This window comes from Heterocephalus glaber, unplaced genomic scaffold (genome assembly GCF_053883595.1).
Source record: "Heterocephalus glaber isolate CG9 unplaced genomic scaffold, H.glaber_assembly_v1.0 deba00001581, whole genome shotgun sequence".
Lineage (NCBI taxonomy): Eukaryota > Metazoa > Chordata > Mammalia > Rodentia > Bathyergidae > Heterocephalus > Heterocephalus glaber.
In genome coordinates this window covers 140,957-159,145 of record NW_028258361.1, presented here as the reverse complement: position 1 = coordinate 159,145, position 18,189 = coordinate 140,957, and the positions used below count along the sequence as shown (strand labels likewise).

Here is an 18,189-nt window from a genome sequence, read left to right as displayed (position 1 = left end):
TTTCAATTTCCTTGATGAGTTTAAAGAGTAATGGTGATAGTTCTTGTTTAAATGTCTTGTACAATTCAGCAGTTAAGCCATCAGGACCTGGGCTTTTCTTTGTTGGTAAATTTTTTATTACATTTTCAATTTCACTCATTTTAATTGGGGTGTTTAGAATTTCTATATCGTCTTCATTTAACTTTGGTAATTTGTATGTATCTAGGAATCTGTCCATTTCTTCTGTGTTTTCCATTTTATTAGAGTACAGGTTCTCAAAGTAGGTATTGATCCTCTGGATTTCTGCTGGGTCTGATATGACTTCACCTTTTTCGTTCTTAATTGCATGGATTTGAGCCTTTTCTTTCCTTTTTTTGATAAGGCTGGCTAAAGTTTTATTGATTTTATTTATTCCTTCAAAAAATTCTTTGATTCATTAATTTGTTGTATTGTTCTCTTAGTCTCCATTTCATTGATTTCTTCTTGGATCTTTATAATTTCCTTCCTTGTACAAGCTTTGGTTTGTTATAGTCTTCTTTTTCTAGGAGTTCAAGGTTTTGCTTTAGGCTATTTAATTGAGTTCTCTCTGTTGTCCTAATATGGGCATTCACTGCTATGAATCTCCCACATAGAACTGCTTTCATTGTGTCTCATAGATTCCTGTTTGTTGTACTGGCATTATCATTTACGTGTAGAAACTGTCTAATTTCTTCTTTAATTTCCTCTGTGACCCATTGGTTGTTCAGGAGGGTGTTATTCAATTTCCATGTGTTTGTTGGAGTTTTGTGGTTTCTTATGTTATTGACCTCCAATTTTATTGTACTATGGTCTGATCATATACAGGGGATAACATCAGTTCTTTTACATTTACTTAGACTTGTCCTGTGAGCTAGCATGTGGTCTATTCTGGAGAATGACCCATGTGCAGCCGAAAAGAACGTATATTCTGATTTTATGGGGTGGAACACTCTGTAAACATCTGTTAAGTCCATTTGTTCAATAGCTTGGTTCAGTTCTAGAATTTCGTTGTTAATTTTTTGTCTAGATGATTTGTCTGTTTGTGATAGTGGGGTATTGAGGTCCCCCACTACAATTGTATTAGTGCTTATTTGGTTTTTCATGTCCATTAATATTTGTTTTGTATAGTTGAGGGCATTCGTTTTTGGTGCATATATATTTAGGATTGTCATCTCTTCCACTTGGATTGTTCCCTTCACAAGGATATAGTGACCATCTTTGTCTTTCTTAATTAGTTTTGGTTTGAAATCTACTTTGTCTGCAAATAAGATTGCTACACCTGCTTTTGTCTGGGTTCCTGTCGTGTGGACAACTGTTTTCCATCCTTTTACTTTCAGTCTATGAATTTCCTTTTGAGTTAGGTGTGTTTCTTGTATACAGCATATTGCTGGATTTTGCTTCTTAATCCATTCTATTTCTTTTGATTGGTGAATTGAGGCCATTAATATTGATGGTTATAATTGATAGATATTGACTCATCCTTGTCATGATGTTTTACTGTTGTTGGCTCTTTTATTTCTTGTTTTCCCCTTTTCCCTTTAGTGTCTTACCTTGCATGGCGTCTTCTCTCTGTTGGGCCTCATGGAGTTGTAACCTTTATTGTCTTTTTCTAGCATATTGCTTAGAATTGTTTGTAGTGCTGGTTTGGTGTTCATGAAATTTCTCAGGTGTTCTTTGTGATGGAAGTATCTAATTTCCCCATTGATTTTGAACGATAATTTTGCAGGATACAACAGTCTAGGTCGAAGTTATTTTTTTTTAGGGCTTGAAATACTTCACTCCAGGCTCTCCTTGATTTGAGGGTTTGTGTTAAGAAGTCTGCTGTGATTCTGAATGGGCTTTCCTTTGTAGGTGATTTGTTTCTTTTCTCTAACTGCGTGTAGGATTTTGTTCTTCTGTTGGGTTTCTGGGATCTTGACTATTATATGTCTAGGTGTAGATTTTTTTTGATCATGGCTAGTTGGAGTTCTATATGCCTCACTTATCTGTATGTCCATTTCTCCACCTCTGTTTGGGAAGTTTTCTATTATTACTTCTGTGAACAGTTTTTTTATGTCAGTTGTACTTTCTCCTGTTTTTTCGTGGACTCCTATCAGTCTTACGTTGTTCTTCTTTGCATCATCTAGCAGCTGCTGGATTGATTTCTGATGGTCCCTTGCTATGTTGAAGAAAACTCTGTTTTCATGGTCCTTCACTGCAATCCTGTCTTGTATATCTGATATTCTATCTTCAGATTCCCTTAATCTGTTCTGTATGTTTTCAGTGGAGTTTTTAATTTCCTGAATATCTGTTTGAATCTGTTTCATGGATTCCACTTCTTTCTTATGTTGGGCGATCATGGTTTCCATTTCTTTCTTATGCTGGGCATTCATGGCTTCCAGCATATTTCTGAGCTCATCTATTTTTTTTTTTTATCTGTTTCTGTTCTAGAGCCTCTAATCATGTCTTTCACTCTGCTCACCATCTCTGTAGTTACCTGGGAGATTATTTCTGTTTTGAATTTTTCTAGAGCTTCATTCATCTGTTTTGTTACCTCCTGTGCTATCAGTTCAGGGTTTCCACGTAGTTGATTATCGGACTTTTCCACCTCAATTTGCCTTTTGTGTGGTGGAAGTTGCCTTACTTAAATGTCTTCTCATTTTTGTTTATGGTACTATCCTTGGTTTAGTTCCTGGGTTAATACTTTGAAGTTTCTTATTGTAAGTATCTTTGTTGATGTATTTAGATCCCTTGTGGAATGATTGCTTCTCAGAGGTGTCTTCCAGATATAGCTGGTCTTTAGGTTTTGAGTCTCTGATGGCACTGAGGCTGTCTCATTTTCATTGTACCAGGAAGGACAACTGATTAGATCCATCGCAATACCTTAGCCCAAGTGATACAATTAGCAACACAATAGCATCAAGTACCTCTTAGAAAATGACAATTTGTGGTAGTTATTAATCTATCACCTTTGACTGTGAGAATTAAATCAAAATCAAGGACCAACCCAACTTATGTTTATAGTGAATAAACCCTTCAATATGGCAACTTTACCCTTCAGAATGGGGAGTTAGAAGGAGTTGGGGACGGAGGGATAGGTAGGTATAAGGATAGGGGAAGGTTAGCAGTGAGGCCAGAGGACACAGGTGAGAGAAGGAAAGAGAAAAAAAGAAGAATAAAGAAGAAATATGAATTAGGGCCAGAGTAGGAACATGAAGTGAGATGAAGAACACTGTGGGACAGCAAGGGAGTGAGGGAGGGAGGGAGAGAGAGAGGGAGAGGGAGAGGGAGGGGAGAGAGAGAGAAGAAAAAAGAAAGAAAAAAGAGAAAAATAAAATTTAAAAGAGTAGCTAAGAAAGGAAAAAAGTTAAAAATAACAGCAAAAAAAAAATAGTGGTAATTTTGAAAATAACAAATAAAAGATAAAAATGAAGGGACTCCTTCAGGGTATGTCTCTTCTGTCACAATAGACAACTTGGGCAGAAGTGTGCAGTTATAAGTCAATGAGTCTCAGCCAGTCACAGACCTGTGAGATTCAGGCAGATTTCTGGCTGCAAGTCCCAAGGTGAGCTCCCTGTCCTCCTGTAGGGTTGAACTCTGCAAGGTTCTATTGCAGGTTCCAGCTGCCTTTCCCCTGGAGATAGTCCAGGTCCCGATGGGAGGTGATGATCCTTCTAACTTACCAAGTACGGTGGTCTGGTGTGCCTGTACTGCAGAGATTCTCTTCATTTTTCCAGTGGGCTTCAGTTATCATCAGGGAGCCTGAGAGAGGCCCTCTCTCTCTTGTTCACTTCTGCAGTTCAGGACAATGGCCTTTATGTCCCCCTGTGCCTCTGTAGTGTGGAACCAAGTAGCCGCACAGCCAAGAGGCCAGAGGCGGGGCCGGGGTGGGGTGGGGGGGCTGGCTGGCACTGTTGTTGTAGGCGTCCGCGTGGCTCCACAGGCGGCTGGTCTCACACAGACCATTTTCATAAAATCTGTCATGAATCTTCGCTGTCAATACCCCCACCTCATGTCAGGCCCAGAAAATCACTGTTCTCACCATAGATTACTTTTGCCAGTTACGCAATTTCATGTAAAGGATCTTTTCTGTACAGAGTCCACCAAAAATTGTACACACACTTCAGCAGTTTGCCATACTAATGAATGTCTGGAAGCGAATGCCTACCTCTTGAGCACCTCTTGTAATTGTAGAGGCCAAAATTAACTTGCACTAATCTCATGATGTCTCAATAAATTTAATATTAAAATATTTATACAAGTTTTTTCCCCCTGATATATACATGTTTTTGGTGGACTCTATATATACTAAGTCTGGCTTCCTTCCCTTAGCATAGTGTCCTTAAGATTCATTCATGTTGTTTGTATCAGTTCTTCATTTTTATTGCTGTGTTTTATTTAACGGCTGTTAGAACAGTTTTTCTATTCACTTGTTGAAGAATAAGCAGTCTTTTAGTGTATTTTTCCCCATTGCTTATAGATAATCTAGGTTGCTTTTTTTTTTTTGTAGTGTTTATTAAACTTTATTAGAAACTGCCCAGTTGATTTCCAAAGTGGTTGTATCAATTTGTATTCCTGTTAGTAATACATGAGAATTGCCGAGTCCTCAGTAGCATTCCCTCTTGGTAGTCTTTTTAATTTTTGCCATTTTAGTGGATGTGTACTATGGATTAATCTCACCATCGATTAAATAGCATTTCCCTTGTGAATGATAGTTTTGAGCATTTTTTCAAGTGTTTATTGGCCATACTTAAGGTCTTTTTAGTAAAGTCTTTTCAAATGTTTTGCCAGTTTTTCAAATTGTATTGCCATTAGTATGTTTTGGGAATTCTTTTGTTTGTTTGTTTTTTTGGTTTTTTTGTTTTTGTTTTTGTTTTGGTACCGGGGATCAAACTTGAAGGGAATTCTTTATTTTGTACACTAGTCCTTTATTAAATGTATGATGTTTATTATTTCAATTTCTTATGGTTTATCCTTCCAAGAAGAAAGTTATTAATTTTGATTGAGACCATTTTATAATTTTTTTCCTCCTACAGTTTTTTATTTTAAGAAATCTTTGACTTCCTGAGGTTGTAAAGATTATTCTTTTAGTTTTGTAGTTTTGACTTGATCCATTCTGTTATTTTTTATGTTTTATGGGTAATGGGGTGAAAGTTCTTTTTCTCATATGGGCATCCAGTTTTTCCAGCATCATTTGTTGAATGGACTCTTTTATATTTCTCCATTGAATTTCCTTGGAATCTTTGAAAAGTCAGTCAAATTCGTATGTGGAAAGCTTTTTATATTTTGATATAAACTTGTTTTGTTTAATACTGTGTGTTGAACCCCAGGACATTGTACATGCTAGACAAACTTCTGCTACTAAGCTACATCCCCTGCCCTTCCACTAAATCTTAATAGAAAAAGTCTATCATTTTTGCTCATCATTTTTTAAAATGAGAATCTTAAAAATATTTTTATTTAGACTAATTATTAAATCAAATTAATTATATAATGTTTAAATTGCCAACATCTGAATATCTTTAAAATTTTTAAAATACAAAATAAAATAGAAATTCCCTGCCTTTTTGTGCAACACATTGATTTTAAAGTTTTGTATTCATTGTGGTTTTTAAAAAGGTTGGTAGTCGATGGAAAGATGTGGTCTCCAAGTGCATTCGGTGCCACTTCCAGCCACTGCTTTTGTTCTACGCAAACCCAGATGGCACAGCAGTTTCTACTGAAGGTGCACTCAGGCAGGTTGTCAACTGGTCACATTACAAACCTGCTGCAGAAAATATGGGTAATTCTTTTAAAAAATATTTTTGGTGTCTTTCTAGATAAAAATCACCGAGGAATACTTACATTAGTGTAAAGTGAATCCTGAGAGTAATTTCCAAATTGAGTTTCAGTAAAGTGGGGTTCAGGAAAATTTGATGCTCTTTGTTAATCTTTTGAGAGGAACCTATCCCTGTCAATGCCTCGGAAGCACCTTTAGGAGTTACCCACTGTCATGGTCACATAGGCAAGAGAGAGGCTGATAGCTCTTCGTAGCAGCAAATATTGAGATTTAAAATGATTCAGTAAACTGGAACAGTCCAAAGCAGCTAGGCCATTTTTTGATATATTATAAAGCTTCTACAAATCCTTAAGGCATATCAGTCCACTAAGTTTTAAGTAATTTTGTTGACATTATTAAGAATATCTAAACAAGTTGAATAATTCTGTTAAATATTTGGAAATCTATTTTTTCCTACATCTGCACAAATATGGTTTAGATATAACGTAACAGGAAAAAGTTCTTAGTACTCTTTTTGGCTTTAATATTGTAATCAATAGTGATAATCTACTAGTATATCTTCTTACTGATAGAGAAGAAAGGAATTTTTTTATTACAATTACTTAGTACTTGTTGTGCTATCCTAGACACACTAGAGGAACATAAAAATAAATAAAATATAGAATCTGCCAAGTACAGTAACTAGTAACTGGAAAGAAAGTAATTGCATTGACATGTGCTTCAACTTCACTGAGTATAGCACTGACTCATCACCTGACTTCCCTGGGTTTTAGTTCTTCTGTATAATAGTGGAGGAGTAGATGATCTTACAGTATACATCACCAAGGTAGTGATGGATCAAATTGGCTGGGACATCAGCTGGAGACATACATTAAAATTAAGGTGCCCTTGAGCAATCTTAGCTTCTGCCTCGGGAACCAAAAGTGGCTGCAGAGACCAGTAAAATCCTCTCTCTAAATCAGAAGTTATCCCAAATAAAATTTGTTCATGAAATTAAAAAAAAAAAGAATATCTAAAAAGATGATTCAAACACCTTTTCTAAGGTGAGGGAAGGAAGGGAATAATATAGTTTTGTTTATCTTTTTAAGGATGTGAAAAGCCTGCAATTTATAATTCTGATAATTCTAAAGAAAATGGTTTTAGTGATCAAGCAAAACAGAGAGATAATCACAAACTTCAGACCACTAATATTTCATCATTTAGTCGGAGCCACATTCAGACAAGCGGTGGTAGAGGACCAGGTGCATGTTTAAATTGTCGTTTTTACATTGTCCAATAGGGTTTAAGTTTTTTCTTTTCCTCAGTTACTGAATCTATAATTCCTATTTATAGCTGTACAGAAGGAGGGTGCTCAATTAGCTTTCCTTGACCACAAAAAGAAAATAAGAAGTAGATTTATGTCTTTTGATGCCTGTATTTCTCTGAGAGCTGTAGTTTTATGAGAGCAATTTGACTTGACAAGCTGTTGAGTTTCTCCATGCTCTCAGAGCTGCAGTAGGCCTGAGGTAATCTGAATGATTGCCAAAGAAGGCTATAATGTGGCCTTTCCTTCGAGGAGATAATAATCAACTTGAAAAATAAAAACATCAGTTAATAATGTGGGTTACATGCCAAAATTAAAATTATCTTTAGTGAATGCAACTGTAGTTCAAAGTTACTCTAACTGTAGTTTGTTCTTACCCTCATTTTTATTCAACTCTCTTGTTATTATCCTCTCATGACTTTAATTTTCACAAGCCAAGTTGCATGACTTGGTTCTCAAATGTGACATCACAGTACTGCGTGTAGTTATGGTTTAAAAATACATATAATTCTTTAAAAAAATAAAAATTTTAAAATAAAAGTACATAAAATTTTTAATTGGGTATTCAGGATGATTTTACTAGCAGCTTTTAAATATGTTAATGAAATAATGTCTATAAATGTAACTCAGTTAAGAGTATTATTAGGCAGAATAATAATTATCAACAAAGAAATACAATAAAGACTGAAAAAATTTTAATGAAGGCTGGAGTATGGCCTTAGTTGTGGAGCACTTGCCTAACTTGCTCAAAGTTCAGTCCCTAACATTGCCAAGAAAAAAAATTCTTAGTAAAACTGTATCTTTTTCTTATATTTTGTTGATACTCTTAGAGTAAACATTTTATTTTTTTTCAGTAGAAACCTACTTTAAGCCTAGAAATAATGTGTATGCCCTTTGACAAGACAGCTTGGGTTCATACTCCCAGTTCTACATCTACAAACTACATGAACTTGGCCTCAGTTTCCTTACCTGAAGTAGAAATAGCAATTGTAGCTACCTTATAGAATTACATCAGTAAGACACTTAACATACTGTCCAGTGACCACTGTGTTAGTTTGACCTCTCATTATCTTAATGGCAGGCTTCTTTTTTTCTCCTCACTTGCTTTAGGGACTACACAAGATGTTTTGATGTGTTTTGTTTTTTAAAAGATAGCATGTGTCTCCAGTGTCAGGGAAAGTCATTTGAATTTTTAGTTAAGCATAGAGATGAGTTTATTGTATACTTCAAAAAAAAAAAAATAGAATCTTAACATTTTTAGTTTAATTTTTACTTTTGTTGAAAAATTTGAAAACTGATCTATATGATTTTAAGAATGATTTCTTTTACAGTTAAATTAAGCCACAATGATCAAAGGGAAAAGATGAAAGACATTTCCCGAGAATGTGCTCTGAAAGCCATTGAACAGAAAAACTTACTTTCTTTACAAAGAAGAGATTTAGAAAAGGGACAAAGGAAAGATGTAGGCCGACATAAAGGTAAGAGCTTATAGCATTCATTTTAAAGTGATTGCTAGAAAGCTTATTTTAAAAAAGAGCTTTATAACTTTAATATACTTTAATATAGTGTCTGTATATTTACTTATATTTTATATATTATATACTTAGTATATTTTATATGTTTTTCAGATTTCTTTAATGTACCTACACCAGATCTTAAAGTGCAAACTTTTCCTTGCTCTTATTCTAACTGGACAGTAGTGTTTGTATTTTGATGTTTTAACTTTACTTTTATTTATAAATGCAATTCACTCATATGTTGCATTCAAATAATAAAATTGTAAAAGTCTTTTTATTGACACAGCATAATTTAATTGATACTGATAGACTTTAATTTGATTAGCTGGTGGCATCCTTTCACCTGTGCTTTTGTATATTTTTGTGAATAGCCATAGGGTAAAATTCTTTCAGAGGAATTGCTGGGTCAGGGAACATATAGTTCTCATTTTGACCAATAGGACTTAGTTGCCATCCTGAAAGATTAAACTAGTCTGCACTCCCACAAATGGTGATAGCATATCTCTTCACTCAGCAGCAATTAGTTCTATAAAGTTTTAAATATTTACCAATAGAAGAGATGGAAAATATTTTGTGATGATTGTTCATTATGACTAAGAATGCTTAGTTTAAAAATTTCTTTTATCTTAGAATCTACCTTAGAATCTTATCTTATGATCTACCTTTTTTTAAAAGTCCATTTCTTCTATAGTGTCTCCTATTAAGTATAAATAGGAACTGGTAAAGCACTTTTCAAATCGCAAAGCAGTAGAATATAATTTAATTTTATTTAGCTGTGATGGCTGGCTTCTCAAGTTTAGTTTATGATTATAACATTGCTCTAAGGGATAATTAATTCATTTGTGTCTTTAATCTTCATCATCATCGTCGTCGTCGTCATCATCATCGTTGTTGTTGTTCTTTAGATTTAGTTGACGAAAACCTCCCACATTTCAAGTCTGGATCACCTCCTGCCCCAAATAGCTTTAGACAATATGAGAATCCACATCTATATCACAGTCAAGGAAGAGGACCCTATAAATATGACCGAATTTCCCATCAGAGTCAAGCTTCTGGACAAGTAACAACTTCAGGCAAATCTCAGATTCTTGTTCCAGGAGAGAAAATAACAGGCAAAGTTAAGAATGACATTGGCACTGGATATGATACAGACAGTAGCCAAGATTCTAGGGATAAAGGAAGTGGCTGTAACAGCAACAGTAAAAGCCGGAACCGAGGTTGGAAACCTATGAGAGAAACATTAAATGTCGATAGTGTTTTTAGTGAAAGTGAAAAAAGGCAACATAGTCCAAGACATAAGTCAAATGGCAGTAACAAACCTAAAGGAAGGAAGGATCAGAGTTTTAGTAACTGGCCAAAAGAGAATCCAAGGCAGAAAGGTTTAATAACCATATATGAAGATGAAATGAAACAGGAAATAGGAAGCAGAAGTTCCCTTGAATCTAATGGAAAAGGAGCAGAGAAAAATAAAGGCGTCATAGAGAGTAAAGTTCAGGGTGAAAACTGGCAGATGCAGAGGACCGAATCTGGATATGAAAGCAGTGATCACATCAGTAATGGATCTGCCAGTTTGGACTCACCTGTTATTGATGGAAATGATACAGTAACGGATGTCTGTGGTGATAAAGAACTGGTATCTTTCAGGTAATACACAAATTGAATGAATGATTTTCTCCTCACATTCCTCTCTATTTGAATTTTCAAAGTTTGGGGTCAACCATAGAAAAGATTATTAAAGAAACCTAAGCTATCACAGTTTTTAGTTATTTCCTGACTTCAAAAATAACATCTATTTATTTTTAGGAAATTTGGAAAGTAAGAAGTCCATGGCCATTGTTTCTGTCACTGTCAATTATTGATTTCTACTACAGGTTTTTAAAGTATAGACTTAAATTGGCTTCACCTCTGTTAATAAGCTGATTGTTTAATTCTTCAATCTGTATGAACCTCATTATCTCATTGCTATCATTTTAACTCTGAACTGGAGCTGTTTTCTGCTGTTACAATCCAGTGCCCTGGAAGAGATATTTTCCCTTTAGCAAATATTTAAATAAATTTAGCCAAATAACTACATTTGTATTCAGTTAATTAATTTTGAATATGTAAATTCATTACTATTGTAATGTATATTTGAACTTCTTTTTGTAACTTCTAAAACATGCTTCTCGGTTAGTGGCTGATTACTTAGCACTTTTTGTACTTTTAATCCTTTTAAAACACATTAGCTTGTGTTTGACCACATTCATAAGTAAAAAGCTAGATTTTAAAAATTAGTCATGTTTTAATAAAGTAATTGTTTCTGTACAAAATTAAGGACATTTTTTCCCAGGCAGGGTAATTTTATGTCATTTTTGGTAAGAAGTAGCCAGAAGTAGTAGCCAGGACAGGCCATTGTAACCAAATGGACTTGCATTTTAATTATTGGGCAAATTAATTTGATTTTCATGGCCTCATCTTCTATTGTAACAGGATTATAACTACTTTTAAATGCTGTGGGATGTAAATTAAATAAGGTACATTAAACCTATAGGATATTGTGTGACATATAATTTTTAAAAGGTTTTTCTTTTCTTTTTCTTAAAGCAAACTAATCCATAATAATTGATGTGTTTGGTGTGTTGTTCTGTTTTTCTAGTGACCAAATTAAGACAGCCAGCGTAAATATAGAACATGTGGACTATACCTCCCATCAGAACAAAAACCACTTGGAAGGTAAACGTTTTACTTTACTATACTGTATTAGTTGCAGTAAAGAATAAATTATAGTAATTTATTTTTTCTTGTTATGATGTACCTAAAAGACTATATAGCTATAAAATTATTTTTAAATAACTTTAAATATCAAAAAATGAATTTTTTATTAAGACAATATATGTATCATATTGTAATAAAATATAAAAAGGAAGAAATCAAACTGTTATATGTGTATATTTTCTATTCATGCTGTAGTTTTGACATCGTTGATTAGTTAAATATGCTTTTGAAGTTTATAGCCTCTTCAGATGTACTTTTTAGATATGTCTTTAATGTTACAGCATTAAAGTATTAGAATGCTTGCTTTTGGGCTGGAGATTTAGCTCAGTGGTTTCACCGTCTGCCGTGCAAGCACAAGGACCCGAGTTCGATTCCTGGTACCCAAAAAACCCAAACAAACATAGAATGCTTGCTTTTTCTACATAATGAAATCTTTGAATTCCCTGAACCACAGTAGCAGCTTGCATTTTAAGTTTCCATAGGAGAGACTTTTCAATACATTGCTTTTGATACATATCTTGACAACAGTGATTTGGGACTCAAATAGGCAGGAGTATCTATCTTTGGCAGTTTCTTAAACATTTTATTTTTACTTAAGAGGTGGCATGTTTCTATGTTTGCAAAGAAAAAGGTTTATAGACTATTGATCTTTTTTACTTTATTTCCCCTCTCCATTTTTAAAATAACAGACATGTGAGATAGGCACACAAAGAGTGGTCCATTTTTCCCTTAGATAAGAATAAAGATAATGGGAATAGCTCAGTTGTGCTGCACCTGCCTTGCAAGTGCAAGGCCCTGAGTTCAATCCCCAGTATGGAAAAAAAACCAAAAAACAAAGAAGATAAGGATAGTCATGTTGTTGATAAGTTTATGAGTAACAGAGAAAGAAGGAAAGTAGTAGTAGAGTTTGTCCTTGAAGGGTTTTCATGGATGGGAATGACTATTTCAGACAGTGAGCAAAGGGGGACTGGCCCAAGGTGGTCTAGGTTCTAGGTCACGGAGTAGCAGTAACTTCAGGATCTGTCTTGTTGTTCCAAGTTTGTTTCTTGCTTATGATGCATGTCTAGTGGAAGTCAGCATGGAGTATCTTCTAGGCATCACTGGGCCCTAGACTAATAATGGGTTAGAAGGAGGATACAAAACAGAATCATTTGTAAACTCTTTAACACTTCAAACCAGAAATGATACAGTGGACTTGTACTTAAAACCTACTGGCCAAGGCATATCTTTTAACCAGGCCTAATTTCAAGAAGGGTAGAAAAGTGCAGTCTTGTCGGTGAATAGAAGGATGTGTACAGCTCTGATGATTGCCATAGGGGTTAAGAATACAGTAAAGAAAGATTGATTAGTAACATTCTGGAAAAATTCGGTTGAGAAATAATAAATATATGATCACGTAGCATTATTATACGTGATTTGTTAGCAACAATAGCGTCTTGTAAGCAAAGAGTAAGTTTGAATGTATACAGGATACAGGATTGTTATTGGTAAGATATACCTGAGGAATTTGGGGGAGAGGAAAATAATAGCAAGAAGGTTATTGATGTAATCAAAGACAATGTTTTCAAGTTTTAAAATTCAGAGGGAAAAGGATATAATTTTCTGAGAAAAAAACAGCCATGTACAACAAACTTTAAAGTTTTTAGATTATTTTTAAAGTTAGACATTATTAATATGATTAATTATCCAATTATTTTGTTTTCATCAAATGTATAATATCAGAAGGAAACACTTATATTAAGGAAATAACTTTCCTTTCCCATGTTAAAATGCCTCACCTGTTTTAAAAATCTGATAAAAGTCAGAAACCAAATATTACAGGAAACAGTAAAGGCTTGGCTAGAAATCATAGCAAAAGTCAGTGAGTTAGAACAATAACTGCAAGTTAAGTAAATGATGCTTGTTTCCTGATAGTTACAAAACACACAAGGTCATTGAGATTTTAGTGGTCAGGAGTGCATTGCTCTAAGAGTTCTGCAGTGGTTTTCCCTATGAATATGAAAGAGTATGTATATAAAGCACCAGTTTAAAATTTGTTTTATTGTAGTAAAATATACATAACAAAATTTGCCATTCTGATTATTTTTAAGGGTATAGTTGAGGGACATTAAGTACTTTTACATTGTTGCACCTGTCACCACTGTCCACCTCTCACACTTTATGTTCTCATACTGGCACTGTCTCCCCATTAACAACTCATTTTCATTTTTCCCTTTCCCCCAGCCCCTGACAACCACCATTCTTTTTCTGTCCCTGAATTTGTCTCCTCTAGATGCCTCATATAGTGAGAATTATATGGTATTTGTCCTTTTGTATCTGGCTTCTATTGCACTCAGCTTACTAACTGTGTTTTTAACATATCAGAACTTCATTTCTTTTAAGGCTCAGTGACAATCTATTGTATGATATACTACATTTTGTTCAGTGTTTATCTGTTGATAGACATTTGAGTTGTTTTGGCTATTGTGAGTAGTGCTGCTATGACTGTTGGTTTGCAAATACCTGTTTAAGTTTTTTGGATACCCACAAGTGCAGTTGGATCCAGTGGTATTTCTATAATTAATGTTTTAAGGAATCATTATAATGTTTTCCACAGTCTTAGCACCATGTTGCATTCCCACCAGCAATACACAAGGGTTCCAATTTCCCCATATCTTTCCCAACACTTATTTTCTAATTTTTTGAAGTACTTTATAAGTTTGTGGCTAAAAATTTTCCCTGTGTGGTTTTTTTTTTTTTTTTTTTTTACCAGGGATTGAACTCAGGTCCTTGCACTTGTGGGGCAGGCGATGGAACCACTGCGCTAAATCCCCAGCCATGTATGGTTTTTTTTCTTCCATAGGAAAAATTTAATTCTTTGTCATGGTATGATTTTCTTGGTTCTCTCCTTTTTCTTATTTACAAACTGAAGCACACTAACATTACTGGCCTGTAGAATGATTTTCTATCAGAGGCTGGAAGATTTTAAAACTTAAGGAGCCTTAGAATTGTTTTCATTTTTTGCCTGATACTTAACTGTTTTTAATATTAATCTGTACAAGTATTGATATTAAAGACCCAGAATCCATACTAATATCATTGTGATTGTTTTGTTGTTGTTTTCATTAACACAGAGAGGTATTACATAGCCTTTCCTGCTTGTGGCATTTTGGGTTCTGCTGCAAAAACTATCCCTACACTGTATAGAGCTATTATTTGGGAGCTATTATTTGCCAAAAGTGCCACAGTGCCATTTGCAATGTTTTAGTGCCTCTTTTAAAATGAATTTCTAGTGAAGGGATGTCAAATGCCTTAAATTCATAAGAAGATAGATAAAAGGATATGACTGATGATACATTCAAAAGCATGTGGTCAGAAGAAAGTGTGACATATTTGTATAACATAAGTGAGTTGGCATATCCAAGGCTAGAGTGCAAACAGAAATCATGTAGTAGTGAATGGCAAGAAGGATAACATTTAATCCTACAGAAAGTGGAGAGCTACAAAAGGACAAGGAGAGTGGCATATTGTAATTTGCATCTTAGAAGACTCTCTGGTAGCAGTGTAGAGCGTAAAGTCTGAGCAAAGGAAGAAAAATTAGATGACTATTATCATAGCCTAAGAAAGAAAAAGTAAGGGCATGAGGCAGTCCCAACATCCAGAAAGATTATTTGAGTGGTGACAAGCATATATGAGCAGGAGAATGAGTTGCCTTTTATGAAAGGCATACAGAATGAGGTAAAGAAAGCTGCAGTAGCCATATTTGAGTCTTGTAAAACTAACTAGATACACCACTTACCAAAATGGATATAGAGAGAAGGGACAGGTTTAGGGGATGGAAGGATGCCATATTTACTTTAGGATTTGTTGACTTCACCATTTAGTAAATAAATTTTATTAAGCAGGTGGGAACATAAATCTAGGGGTCAGGAAAAATGTTTATTTGGTATCCATCACCATATCTGGGAATTGAAAGCCACATACGTGGACAAGACCATTCAGAAAAACTGTAGATTACAGAGAAAAAAAGAGATGAAGTAGGTAAAACAGGCTTTGCTAAGGAAGAAAGGTGAGTCAGAGCTAAAGAGAAGGAGTAACTGCAGAAAGACATGAAAGAATACCAGAGAAGAAGTTACCCAGGAAAATCAGAAGTGGAGAATATAAGGGGAAGTATGAGCACACATGAAGCAGAATGAGGATTAAAAAGTGCCAGTTTGATTCACTGGTGATATAGTGAAAGCAGTGTCGAAAGAAAATTAGAAGTAGAAACAAAATGGAAGTAGAATTGCGGAATTTAGAATGTTGTAACTTGTAAATGGTTCAGGAAAAAGAAAGCTAAAATGCAAATATTAGGTGCTTCTAGATAAAGGAAGTTTAGGTATTCTTTGTACACTTCTGCACAGTTATTTCCAAACAAAATTGGAAAAAAAGATTACAGTAGAATTTAAAGGAAATAAAAAGGAAAAAGTGAAGTTTTTAAAAATCATTATTCTGAATAACAAAGAGGCAGTGCCTAAAGGAAAAATAAAATGTGCTTAGTTTTGATTTTATTATTTTTTCTTAAATGGACTGTCTTGGACATTTATATTGCAGAAGGCAAAGAACTGATGAAGTACAGAAGAGATGTGAAGAGCAGAACAGAATAATAATTGATGGATTAAGATCCTTGAAATAGTATTGGAAAGAAACAAAGAACATAGACTGGCAGGTTTTGGTTAGTTATTTGTATTAGCTGCTTTAGTTGAAGTAGTTCATACCTAGTGGACTCTTTTTTCACTATGAGGTAAGGTTATCTACTGAGATGAAATATGAGGATATTTACAGGTTATGAATAACAAATCACGAAGGAACTGTGAGGTCTTTGCCATTTGCTTGTAGCGTCTACAATAGTTGGCCTAATCACACTTGACGCTAAAAACCAGGATTAAATCATGTTGAGAATCCTCCTCTTGGAAATGACAAAAATAAAAGCAGTGAAAAAAATTTGTCAGTTTTCTTATTTCTTATTTAAAAATTCTATATCTTCTACTTTCTTAAATAAAATATACTATCTTTATGTTGTTAAATCCTAAAATTAACACATTTTTTAGAAGAGTTTACCTATGTGCCTGTTTGATAATTTTCTCTAAAATGTTTTTTGTAAACTACAGATTACTTTCATTTAAAATAAATACATTAGGAAGAGATACTTGATCAGTTGATTTTGTTTTGGTGCATTTTAAATGTTTTTCTGTAAGAGTTTCATAAACTATTGAAAGGCAGTTATTAATGCATAATTTCTTCTCTGTCACTGTAACCCAGTGCCAGCAGGTAGCTGTGTATTCTTTTAACTATAAACTTGCAATATTGAAATTTAATTTATAGCAAGATAGCAATATTTGCTTCTCCTTTAAATTATAATCCCACTGGAAGAAGTTACGATTCCTGCCTTTTATTTTGTAAAATTCCAAATTGTATGTGTCAGATAGATTATTACACATTAAATTATCTCTCTACTCTTTTTGTTATATGGTAAATTTAGCCAGAAATATTGATTTTTTAACCAGTTAAAAGTTTCATCATTTTTCTAAAGCATCAAATTTAATAAAGTGTATTATTTTGTCAATTGAGTCAGTGGCTAAATTACTGGTCTTTAATGCTTAGGATTTTTAATTATGGAATTAAAAATTGTAATTACCAGTATATCGCAAAATCTTACATAAGAGTGAAGATTACATTGTCTACACTGAAGTTGGGTTTTATTGTTTTATGAGTCTGATTTAAACTTAGGGTCAACTTTTCAGATAAAACATATACTTTGATTTCTTGAATATTTTACTATAAATTTTTTTCATGCAACTTCAAAATTAATTAAAACTTTTTTGTCATGACATTGAGGTTTCTTCTGTGCCAAGTGTTAAAATTGGGCTATCTTAGATTTGCAAAGAACCTGGAGCCAAAATTCCCCATGAAAACACATGGATGTCTATGTCAGCAGCAAAGAAAAATAACACATCTATTTTTAAATTGGAATTCTGAAGTCAAACCACTTGGTTGAATGCCTGCCATGGTAATATTAAGATTTCAAACATGTTTATAAAACCTCTGCTGCCTCCTGCTGTCCATTGTGTTAATACTTTAATAAGAGTATTTTTTTTTAAATTAAACTTTTTTCTTTCTCTTTTAAAAATTTTATTATATGTTGACATATTATAGTTGTGTATATTTATTAGGTAAAAAGAGCTAGTATGATTTTTTAATACAATGTGGAATATTAAACCAATATAATTAAATTCTTTCCTTTCTGTAAATTCCTTCTAAAACTTAATTTAGTAATTTACTTCTTGTAAATTTCTTAATTTAGTAATTTACTTTTTAAAAATTCCTTACCTTTTTGTAATTCCTTGCAAAACACAGCCTGATGGTAATCAAATATTGATTTTTTTCATAAAATTATACATATTTTAATAAACTATAGATTCCAGTTTAAGTTTGAGTAACCATGTTTTTAATGTACCAAAAATTTCAGTTTAGGGATTAGAAGAGCATCTAAGATAAAATTCTCTCTTACCATTTAAAAAATAAGTCACTGCTTTAAAAATCTTAGTTTTCATTTTGTTTTCTTTGTAGTCTTCGATTCATAGATTTGCTGTATAGTACATTAAAAGCAAGAGAAAAAAGGAAACAGATAAGTGAGCATGATAAAAAGGTCAACTGAAAGTATGGGAGAATACAGAAAAATTAACTAAAAATGTACAGAAATGTAGATTATCAATTCATGCTAATGCTATACATTTCAGTGTCCTCTGTGGGTGTAGCCTTGTTAAAGAATATGTTATTTGATGTTAACAATAGTCTAGTTTTCTTCAGAATTAGATGCAGTATAATGACTTTGTATATTA

General features: G+C 33.6%; 1 protein-coding gene and 1 long non-coding RNA gene across 5 annotated transcripts in view; one reads left to right on the top strand and one right to left on the bottom strand.

Annotated features, from left to right (window-relative positions):
- The window catches only part of LOC147823449 (ubiquitin carboxyl-terminal hydrolase 53-like), a 51,939-nt gene that overhangs the window by 20,834 nt on the left and 12,916 nt on the right, over positions 1-18,189 (top strand). For 2 of the 4 annotated variants that reach the window (XM_087193222.1, XM_087193221.1), the window contains 5 exons: positions 5,596-5,758; positions 6,844-6,996; positions 8,390-8,536; positions 9,481-10,219; positions 11,211-11,287. In XM_087193222.1, the coding sequence (XP_087049348.1) occupies positions 5,596-5,758; positions 6,844-6,996; positions 8,390-8,536; positions 9,481-10,219; positions 11,211-11,287 (1,279 nt within the window). Of the gene's footprint in view, positions 1-5,595; positions 5,759-6,843; positions 6,997-8,389; positions 8,537-9,480; positions 10,220-11,210; positions 11,288-15,901; positions 17,559-18,189 lie in introns of those variants that run through there. The other 2 variants (XM_087193224.1, XM_087193223.1) reach the window with 2 other exon arrangements.
- LOC147823450 (uncharacterized) lies at positions 11,971-15,904 on the bottom strand. Its single transcript, XR_015443874.1, has 2 exons — positions 13,832-15,904; positions 11,971-12,441 (listed from the first exon to the last, which is right to left on the bottom strand). It is a non-coding gene; the product is annotated as an uncharacterized LOC147823450 (long non-coding RNA).